The sequence below is a fragment of the Micropterus dolomieu genome, linkage group LG13 (assembly GCF_021292245.1).
Source record: "Micropterus dolomieu isolate WLL.071019.BEF.003 ecotype Adirondacks linkage group LG13, ASM2129224v1, whole genome shotgun sequence".
Classification (NCBI taxonomy): domain Eukaryota; kingdom Metazoa; phylum Chordata; class Actinopteri; order Centrarchiformes; family Centrarchidae; genus Micropterus; species Micropterus dolomieu.
In genome coordinates this window covers 2,434,311-2,445,861 of record NC_060162.1, presented here as the reverse complement: position 1 = coordinate 2,445,861, position 11,551 = coordinate 2,434,311, and the positions used below count along the sequence as shown (strand labels likewise).

At 38.1% G+C, this 11,551-nt stretch overlaps 1 protein-coding gene across 1 annotated transcript in view; it reads right to left on the bottom strand.

The window, feature by feature from the left end:
• Positions 1–411: 411 nt before the first annotated feature.
• The window catches only part of LOC123981764 (arrestin domain-containing protein 3-like), a 14,087-nt gene continuing 2,947 nt past the window's right edge, over positions 412–11,551 (bottom strand). The window contains exons 2-8 of the mRNA XM_046066912.1: positions 8,507–8,588; positions 7,083–7,230; positions 5,315–5,417; positions 4,948–5,204; positions 4,302–4,455; positions 4,058–4,212; positions 412–1,591 (exon numbers count right to left, since the gene is read on the bottom strand). Of these exons, the coding sequence (XP_045922868.1) occupies positions 1,514–1,591; positions 4,058–4,212; positions 4,302–4,455; positions 4,948–5,204; positions 5,315–5,417; positions 7,083–7,230; positions 8,507–8,588 (977 nt within the window). The 3' untranslated portion in view covers positions 412–1,513. The remainder of the gene's footprint in view (positions 1,592–4,057; positions 4,213–4,301; positions 4,456–4,947; positions 5,205–5,314; positions 5,418–7,082; positions 7,231–8,506; positions 8,589–11,551) is intronic.

Genomic DNA, 11,551 nt, shown 5'->3' with positions numbered 1-11,551 from the left:
AGTAGCAGCTCCTGTTTGCAGTGTACTCATGCACGTACAGACAACTAAAACTGGAGTACTTTAATACTTATGAGAACTCAAAAACATGATGATTCTTATGCAAGTTCTGGAGTTATAAGAAGTGTAATTTTTCTATGATTTTAAGCTGGTTTATGGACGTTTATTTGCGGTAGACTTTAGAGATTATATGTGTAAGTCACACCGAATCTAAAACTGTGTATCATGGCTGTGCGTTCAGATTAGACTGAGTTATGTCTCAGCAATTTTCGGATGCCAACTACTTCACTCTGTGGCAAAGGGTTAAATAGACTTTGTTATTACTGACACACAATTGGCTTTCACGTGTTTTACACCCACAAATATTAAGAATTTTAAGAATGTTCATGTTCAAACACTGAAAAAGTCTCAGTATTTTATAAAATAAACCTTTTATTTTATCAAAAGTTGATCATGACAGCAATAACATCATGAATAATATATAATGCACAGAAATGGAAACAGCAACAGAGTATATGAAAAACTAGTGCAAAAAAATCACAAATACAAAAATATATTGCACTTTGAAATTTTAGGTGGAAGAAGTAATGTTTGAACAACATTCGGAATTTGATATATTCATCTGTAAACATTTATCTTTTACTCTTTGTCATTCTTGTCAACGAGCACAAACGCTCTTAACATTTGGAAAGGTCTACAGCAAGAGAAGCTTTAGTTCAGAGCAGACAACAACAGGCGACTTGTGGTACTTTCTCTTGGTTGGTCGGAGTTGTGCTTTACTCTTGACCCTGTCAGGGTTTATACCTGGTCATTTAAACCAACACACACACGCTCACACACACACTCTCTCTCTCGCTCACAAACACACATTCACACACAATTTGAGCTGTATTTTAAGTGCTCGAGGTGGTCGTTTATGAGACACATATCTGCAGTTATTCATCAGAAGCATCGTCCATTTTACTTTTTCTGTCTCCTCTGTTTTTCTGTCTGAGTGAATTTTAAGCTTTGTTCACAGAAAGAGACAGTTTCCACCTGAATTATCGTTCAACTGAAGATAGCTTTCATCCTCGTCTTAAATGTGTCATTTAGATTAAAAAGAAAAATATTGTTTACATCTGTGGACAGAATCTACTGTAGCATATAGGCCTGCGGCAATCTGCAGAATATAAAAAAAAAAAAAACACCGATAGAAACAGCATTTACGGTATGTGCAAAATTCACTGTGAGGCAGGAGGAGGCTTCTGACCACTGGGAGTGATCTTTGTTTTCTGCCCCGTCAAGAGTCATACAGTGGTGTCAGACAGAAACTTTTTTTTCGCCTCGTCTCGAGCACAGGATGTGGAGGATCCAGCATGGCTCGAAATCCCTGGTCCATACGTCAGTGGTCACCAAATACTCTCTCAGCTGACTCTAGCCTTATTTATCATGATATATAATCTGGTGAGAAGCTGGCTATGTGGGCCTAGAGCGGAGGGTGACGGTGTCTTGTTTGTGCAGAAGACCTCTGGGTTCCTCAGCGGGACGGACACGTGTCGGGTCTCCTTACATCCGCGGCCCCGCACACTTCCACAGGGTCAGGGTACGGGTCGACCTGAGGGAGGGGGGGCACAGAGACAGAGCTGCATGTTTACAGGCTGCTGATGGATGAGTAGTCGATAACAACACACACGGCATGAAGAAAAGGTCAAAAACAATAAAAAAAAAAGGGGGAAATACTTTAACTGCCTGCTGGTAGGATGATGGGATGGGTTTGAAAAGCATTTTCTTGAATTTAAATCCAGTAATTAATCTAATATTATTAGGTTTACCTTTCAACATTTGAAAGTAACTAACAACAACTCAAAGATGTCTAGTCAGGACCACTTCTTCCGCCCCCCACATCCCTCTGCAGTACATGAGCCTTCTTGCCAAGAGATGAGAAGATTGATAATACTCTCATGTTTGTACAATAAATATAAAGCTACAGCCAGCGGCCAGTCGGTTAGCTTAGCTTAGCATAAACACGGGAAACAGGGGGGTAAAGCTAGCCTAGATCTGTCCAAAGGCAACATAAACAACCTATCTGCACATCTTAAGCTCACCGATTAACATCAAAATGCCGTTAAATCAGAATAAATAATAAAAAAGCCGTTATTAAACCAAAAGGTTTCAAACACGCTGTCCCTTACTAATTTACATAAAAACTTTTGTCAGAGCTGATTATTCATGAGAATTTAAAGTAGTATTTATTTTTAGGGGTGTGACGACTAGACACTTTACCCAAGAGACGAGATGAGATTCGAGATTGGGTTCACAAGATCGAGACGAGAGGAGATTTTAATACTATTTTTAAGAAATCTTTAATGCTGAATTATACAGTATGAAAAATTTGACACTTTAACATTTTATTTCCTGCCTTCTGATGATTTTTTCTGCACCTGTTAATGGTGATATCTTTTTTATTTATGTAAAGAGAAACATTAAATTCAGGTGGCAGGTGATGATTCAAAATCTATAACCTAACTCTACCAGAATCTCAGTCAGTGCAGCTCTCAGTCATTCTGTGCTGCTATCAGATCTATCTCATGTAATATCATCACTGCTGAGTCATTATTTAATCTTCCCTCCTCTTTTTGTGTTGCATGTGAACCGAAAGTAATTGAAACACTTTTGATCAGGCAGAAATCTCACCACGAATGCACACACACACGTTAACTTCAGCAACTCGTAAAGTGCTTACAGTCCCAAACAGAGCACGTTTGTGCCTCAGATTTCAGATGTTTATGTTGCAAAACTCTACCAGCTACGTTACCACTCGTCACAGCCGTCTGGACTCACAGGGTGAGCGGGTTCAGTTGATAACTATCAAGGAGTACGCCAATGTGGCATCGGCTGGGTAGAGTTGATTAGCTCTGTAAGTCTTATCAGTTATACATTTGTATTTCACTGCATGAGAAACTGAATGTGTGGCTTGTAGGGGTGCAACGGTACACAAAAATCTCAGTTCGGTATTTACCTCGGTTTTGAAGTCACGGTTCGGTTTATTTTCGGTACAGTGAGAGAAAAAAATGCAAACATTAAATTGCTGCTGGTTTATTATGAGCTTTTGTAAACATCCAAATTACTTTACATTTTTTTTAAACAAACTTCCAAATTACACATAATAAATAAATTATATAAAATAAAAAAGAATAAGAAATTAAATACTGCTGAAAACTAATAAGTTATCCACTAAATCAAATATTCTCAAAACAATACCACATATAGCTAATAAAATATAATAGAAAAATATATAATAATATGGATTACAGTGCAGTATTGTTCTTATTATTTTATTCCGTCTATGAGCATTATCAATCCCAGCTTGAAGGCCTGCTCAGATAAAAAAAAGTCTGTTTAAATGCCGAAAGTCGTTTGCACTGTGCTCGTTTTTGCCACAGTGACGTTCTCCTTCGTGTGATACCATTAGTGAGTTAGCAAGTTTGACGTGTTGTTAAAACATACCCAATCACTACTGAGAAACGTCGGCCCACTTCTTTCGTCTTATCGACTTGTCTGCTGTTGTATTTCACAGGAACCCGAAGTGTTCCTAAACAGAAGACCTTAACAATAAGGGAGGGTCTGGTTGGCCGTGATGCTTAAGTCACTAGTTAGCGAGAGGCTGGGCTAAAGCGCCTGCTTGTGTAGCGCCCCAAGGCAGAGATTTGGTCCGCTACTTAATATGTCCATGTGGAAACTCGGAATTACGTATGTTCCACACACAAAACAAGCCTAATATATGACGTTAAAGACTGCATTCGGTGCACATACGTGTACCGTTACACCCCTAGCGGCTTGAAGGCAATGTGAACAATGTCAATTGCGTGAGTCTCGCGAGACAGCTTTTTACAGCTTTATAATTAAATCTGGCGGCACCAGATCTTGTCACACCTCTGTTTATTTTAGATTGAAAATCAAACATGTTTGTTGCAGCTTAACGGGATATTTTGTGTATGCTCTTTTGGTGTGTGTGGCAGTTGTGTTAGTCTGTTTGTGGTGTTTTTATCTGTGTGTGTGTGTGTGTGCATAATAACTGTACCTCAGAGTAGAGTGGCGGAGGCAGATATCTAAACTCTGTGATGTATGTTAGCAGAGATCCCCGGTCCTCTCCCTCCCCGTCAGAACTATCACAGCCATGCAGACAATCCCGCCTGTGAGACTCTGATATTGCCAGATCGCTGTAACTCGGCGGCGCTGTAATAAACAAAAGAGAGAGTGTAAGAGATCCTTGAGTAGTTGTAAAAAGGAGAGAGAACATGTATGCCTGTGTTCACAGTACGCACCCTCAGGTCTCTCCGTCAGCCCCAGCCAACTCAAAGTGCTGCAGTTGCTGCTGATGCTGGAGGTGCGGGAGGCGCAGGCATGAAGAGGTATGGTCCCTATTACCAACGGCAAGGAAAGAGACAAATTCAACCCACCAGGAACGTCGACATACACCTGCAGGCAAAGGGGAAGAAGAACATTTTTTTCATATGGGCAGCCAGTTCTTCCTGTAAATTTGCATTATACAGCCCGCCACAGTCTTAAGGAAAAACGTGTCAAAGAAATAAGAACACTTTGTGCTTTAGCAGCAATTTCCCCCACCCTCTCTAGCTGGATTAAAACCCCTATTCTCCAATAGTAATATGACACTTTGCCAGTTTAAACAACACTTTCCTCCTATTTATTTATTTCTCACTAAACTTGCAGTACACAAGGTTATTGTGTACTAGTACAAATTATGAAAATGAAAGCTGAAAAAATCTTTTATATCTTGCTGCACACAATGGTAACTTTCGAAAATTATTATCTTGTGTGCATAAGATTTAATACATTTTTACATTGTGATACTCCTACTTTTACTTAGTAAAGTATCTGAGTCGTTCTTCCACCACTGGTCCATCTTAGTCTCTCTGGGTCTACACATTGTGGCTTTAAACCTCGACTCACCACGAGGGCGTACTCCACTCTGATGATGGGGCAGTCCAGGATGGAGGGGGACACTGGGGGGATCTTGAGCAGTTTGCCCTCCCAGCTCTGGCTCTTCCCCTGCGGCAGAGGCTCTCCCCGCAAATTGGACACCAGCTGCTGGATCTGCTTGCCCTTGCCCTTGGCGAAGAAGGTCTGGGTCTGGTACAGAGCAGCCTTGGGCACCACGACGCGGGACGAACAGTTCTCCACCTCGGCGAAGATTTGGATGGACTCACCTTGGAAAAAAGGGAGAAGAAATCAGCCTGTCAGACTGAGAGAGAAGTGGAATAAGTGAAAAGGTAAAGAGGAAGAAGAGCTGGAGGAGGTAGGAGGAGGTTTGGCTTACCTGGTGTGTAGCCCTTTCGCTCTATCTTGGCACTGAGGGAGATCGGGCCTGAAGCACAGAACCAGCAGCACAGCGTTTTCTCCTTTGTACCAGCCTGAGGCGCCTGTTCAGATACAATAGTCACATTTACATTTATTCATTTACTTTTAAAACATCCACTTCTGCCTTCTTAATGTGTGAATCTGTGATAGGACTGATACCAAACTTATGTCTGTACAGTACTGTAATGTTGTAAATAGTTATTTCAGCAAACTTTATTTATTTCAGCCCGAACATAAGAATCTTGGGATAATGTTCCTTTTGCTAAGAAGAGAAGGGGGGTACCCATTTGTAAAACTGGTTTAATTTTGTTTATTGTTTTCACTGATTACATCAGTCTTAAGATCGTTTTGCTAATAAAAGCAATTCCAGTAGCTAAATTGTGGTACTACAACTATGTTCTGTAAGAGCACTGTCAGACTGTTGTAATGTTACAAGAAAAACTTTATACTATAATGCATTTTGAAGTTATTGCAAACTTAGCGTAACAACATTCTCAACTGTATCTCTTCGAAGTGCCGCCGCCTGATTAGAGTCGCGCTGCACGCCCCGTGGCATTATGGGAGATGTTTTCCTTTTGGTTTTTACAGAGAACAAAGTTGAGCTGTTTTGTTGCTTCTCTAAGGATGTGTGTGTGCTCATACATAACCATTGTAATTGTGTCACATGAATGAGACATGTGAGGCAGGGAACAGTTATTTTTCAGTTGTTTTACATTATTTATGCATCCTTCACAGTAGCCCAAGAAGAGTGTGTGAACTGATGCAGTCCCTGTCACATGTTGTATTATTGCAGACAAAATCACTAAAGAAAGATCCAAAGAGAGAGCTGTGGTGCTGTGGCGTGTCATGAACTTTCTACAGTAGCAACAGGAAACAAGGCTGGAAACAAGCGGAATCAGCTCGCCTGGTTTTGTCCAAAGATAACAAAATCCACCTACCCTAACACCTCTGAAGCTCCCTGATTGAGGATCAAGATCATTTATTTATCATTATCCAACACAAGGTTTCACAACAAAATTGATGTTTGTAGTCCCTTTATGCTATATATATATATATATATATATATATATAATTACTGCATTTATCTTAGAATAGAGTAACATATAAAATGATAAAAATAAAACAATATAGACCTATCTATATCTACATGTATACACCCAGGAAACAATTTCTTGGCTGAGACCAGTAACTTCCTGTATTTGCAACACGTTGCCTGACAGCTTCTCAGAGCCAAGAAATACTCCAGCACATAACCTTTACCCCAAAAAATTCTTTTTTTTTTTACACTGCTTTGTTTTACTTATTAAGAGATTTAACATGTATAACTGATTTACCCCACGATCCACGTGTACACATGGCATGAAAACAATCCAGATGCAAAAAAGACTTGTAACATACTACTTAGTGTATGTAACAGTGTTTGATAGGTATATACCTGTTTTACCTGCCTTATAATGACTGTTGTTGCCCCCTCGTGACTTGGTGTCATGACATGTGTATTTGGGATTTTTATTGGTTTTTTTGTGAGTTAAGTTTGTGAATGACTCCTACTTTTCTCCTTGTATTTTTCATTTTATGTGAATTACGTACAGCCAGGCTTGCTGCTCCCCAATTTCCAGTCAAGTTAAGCTGCCTATTTACCATAAGGATATGAAAGAAGGATCAGTCGAACAAGCATACTTAAAACTGTTCCTTTAAAACAAAAGAAGTATGTGCAGCGTGCCTACCAGCAGCAGCGGCGTGTTGATGTCGATGTGTTCAAACACAATGAACTCTTTCTTCGCTTTGACTGGTAACAGCCATGGACGGTGCAGTTCAGCTTTCACCCAGTACCGCACGCTGCCATGCTTTCCTTCAAAGGAAGTGGCCAGAGCCCTGACAGACGAGAGGAAGGGCGGTGGGGGGGAAAAAGAAAGTATTAGGAAGAAGTGTGTGTGGTCAATGGTTGATATGTTATTGTAAATGGCTCTGGGTATGGAAGAAGTACTCAGATCCTTTATTTAAAATGTGTTCTTTTTTCAAAATCCTACTTATGTTAAAGTGCTAAACTGATATCTGATCCTATCTGCTACTACTTTATATGCAGTTAGCTAGTTTTACTACTTTATATACAGTTAGCTAGTTTTACTACTTTATATGCAGTTAGCTAGTTTTACTACTTTATATACAGTTAGCTAGTTTTACTACTTTATATGCAGTTAGCTAGTTTTACTACTTTATATACAGTTAGCTAGTTTTACTACTTTATATGCAGTTAGCTAGTTTTACTACTTTATATACAGTTAGCTAGTTTTACTACTTTATATGCAGTTAGCTAGTTTTACTACTTTATATACAGTTAGCTTGTTTAACTACTTTATATACAGTTAGCTAGTTTTACAACTTTATATGCAGTTAGCTAGTTTTACTACTTTATATGCAGTTAGCTTGTTTAACTACTTTATATACAGTTAGCTAGTTTTACTACTTTATATACAGTTAGCTAGTTTTACTACTTTATATACAGTTAGCTAGTTTTACTACTTTATAAACAGCTAGTTTGAACTCCTTTATATGTAGTTTATAGCTAGTTTAAATCATTTATATTATATATATATATATAAATATATTAAAATATTATTAAAATTAACTATATATCTATTTATAACTCATTTTAACTAAACTGAGCCTACTAATATTGCTGGTATTCAACTATGTGTAAAATTAGATATTACCGGTGGGATTGTTTCCATCTCATGTGATCCAAACATTTCCAATAACTGGAAATTGGTTTTCATCCACATGTTGCACCGAATATTCAGAAAATTGGCAAAAGAAAATAGCCTAGTATTTAATGTACATTTCCTTTATTCGCTTTAAGTCACTGCTTTATGTACAGGATCATTCATTAAGTATGTTTCAGTTGCACTTGGATTTAGTTTATATTGACACTTTTCCTTTCAATGTACAAATTGAAAATTAGCTTAAAAACAGGAGGTTGGAAACACAATAATGTAAAAACTTTTCAAATTATTTTTTATTTTACTGTAAGCAGTAACTTCAGCTGTCAGATAAATTCAGTGGAGCAAAAAGTGCAATATTTCCCTCTGAAATGTAGTGAGAAGTCAGCACAGTAATTTTTAAAGTTATGAATGCCCTTTTTACTACTCACATCTGAGGAAGATTGAAGCTGAAAGCGAACTCGTGCAAGCCGGCATGCAGAACAGTCATGCCTTCCTCTGGACACTCCTCATCTGAAAAACAAAGAAAATATTTCCAAATACACCTGCTGCACCGAGCCGACAGCCTGTCTGTTTCTGTACACAGAAATATTATACAATGGACTCTACTTATCACTTCACCTAAGAGAATTTATCTCCAACTCTTAGAGGCTTGTAAGAACAGAATAAAAAGTACAGTAAGCACAAAACACATGCATCAGGACAGTGCTGTAGAAAAATGTTGTGAGGAAGAAATCGCAAGAATAAAGCTGCAACGATAACTACTTTTATAATCAAAAAGTCATTTTCATGGAAAATTCAGCCCTCAAATATAAAGATTCACTGGCTTTTTTCTCTTATATCACAGTAAACTGAATATTTTGGGGTTTTGAGATGTTGGTCAGACAAAACAAGCAATATGAAGATGTCCCTTTGGACTCTCATGAACTCTTGAAACTGTGGCGGACATATCTTTCTATTTTATGACACTTCATAGACTAAACTTTATGAATTTATTGAGAAAATTGGCAGATCATCATTAGTTGCAGCCCTGCATGAAACATAAAGAAAAAGACTTTGTATCAAGTCCTAAACTTTTTTGGTGCTATTTTTTAAAAATTACTAAAATGTACTGAAAGCTGGAGTTTTATTCCTGCTCAGATTCACAGTCATGTATACTACCTATTTTATAGAAACAAAACATGGTTGTATTTCTTAAAGTAAGACATAAAAATAAATACATAAATAAATACTGAATACCCAGCCCTAATACGCATAAAGAAAACCAAATTGGATCACATTAATAATCAGAATATTGTAGTATTTTTGCTGAATTTCATAAGAACTTGACTGTAATATTACAAGACGTAGTAAAGAGCTGCTGAAGAAACACGCCCTGTAGCACGACCTCTATACACTTCCTCCTTTCCTCTGTTATTGTTTGTATTTCAGACTGTATGTAAACATCTGCTGAACTTCAGCTTCCTGCCACCTCAGCACTCGCTGTACTTCAGCCTGCATCTCTACTGTTAGAGTCTGTCTGTGTTCCTATGTATTTGGCGTGAGCACTGTCATAAACAGCTTGTGTGTGTGTGTGTGTGTGTGTGTGTGTGTGTGTGTGTGTGTGTGTGTGTGTGTGTGCGCGCATGAATGCATGACGTGCGCCTTATCAAGTCACCGGCAATACAGAGCAAGCAGGAGTAGACCGGTATGAACCAGACTGAGCAGCTTCCTTCAGCTGGAAACTCCAACGCATGCGTTACAACTCGACATGCCGGGCTCTGATTGGTGCATCCTCGACAAGCCCCTGCCCACATAGTACAGCCATGTGGTGTGTTGCATGACTGAGAGAGGAGGGAGGAAGATAGGGGGAGGAAGGGTGAACTTCAGGTAGACCTGAAACTCTCACGCAAAGTCAGTGAAACAAAGGATGACAGGAAAAAAAAACATCTTTTACATTGGGGTGATTTTATTCATCGGGTTACACAAAGAAACAGATAAACAGAATAAAATGAAAATCAACAAGAACAGTCAAGCGTTTTAGGGCCTCTTAAGGTAAAAGATATACAATTTAAGGAGCTGAGGGAGAGAGGTAATACTTTGAGATAAAAAACTCAAGAGATTAAAGTCATTAACTTATCACAGAGTTGATGGATGTTGTTATTGACCTCTGCATGCCCTGCATGTAACCCACCTTCCCCAGCTCTGAAATTATTATTTTTACCTATATAATGGCCCTTACATGCCGTTGTACAAGTCAGTATACTCAAAGTTCAGTTTTTGCTATTCAGAGTATTTTAATCTTTTTTTTCCCCAAGTGGTAAAAACAACAAAAACCCCAAAAGATCCATTTAGGAGCTTTCGTCCGAATCACATGATCAACTGTAGATTTCTGTAGATTTTGTCCATGTTTTAAAGGTTAAAATCTCTGAAGTTAAGAATGAACTTTCAGTCGTAACTTTTACGTTTGGTAGAGATGAAATTAATCAGTGCGAGCAGCTTTTCTTTGTCTCGTGATATTAAACTGAATATCTTTGAGGCTTTGGCCAAAAAAAGTATTTTAAAGATGTCACCTTGGAATTTAACAAACAGTGATGAGCATATTTTTTTTACTCTTCTCAACATTTTATAGTCCAAATAATCGACAGATTAATCAATAATTATGTGAACTAACTAATGTGAAGTCTACCGCTCGCCCGTTATTTATATTTCTAAGGCCAATACTGATATAGACATTTCAGATTTAAGATAAGATTTATTAAAGACTTTATTGATCACACAATAATTCACCTGTTACAGCGGCTCCAGATACAACACAACAGATAAGAAAATACACACATAAAGATAAAATACAAAAATACTGAACAGAAATAGAAAGTAAGAGTTATGTGTACACTTTTAACACCTTTTAATACACAGATATGAGTGATATTGAACATTGCACAGGTCTCAGCAGAAGGTATAGTTACACGGTGTAAATGTAATTACACTGGACAAAATTTATACAGCAGTGGTGTTAATATAGGCTATAAAAATAAAATAGGGATATAGATTTAGAGTTCAGTAACAACAAACATGTCGATTGCTTAGATTGTTTTTGTTGTTGTTGTGACAAGGATCCAAACTGAGACGGACATTTTACAGCCAGTTAGGTGGCTTTTTCGAAATGACCTTTACCTTATTGGTTTGACATTTTCGCTGATACAGATATATCTGCACTGAGCTAATATCGGCCGATGTACTGGCTAATTTATCAGTCTGAGCTGTGGTGAAGTCACTGAAGTAATTTGAAAATCTACAACTATTCATCTTCAACTGAAACTCCACCATGTGTCCCAATCGAAAGCTCCAGAAACAGAAAGCAAATGGACGTTGTTAATGAATTCATCCCTGAATGTAAAAAAAAAAAAAAAAGCTACTGTATTAAACTCTGACGTTCATTAAACTTGTAACATCATCTTTTCACTTCATCCGTCCATGAACAAGACGGGCTGAAG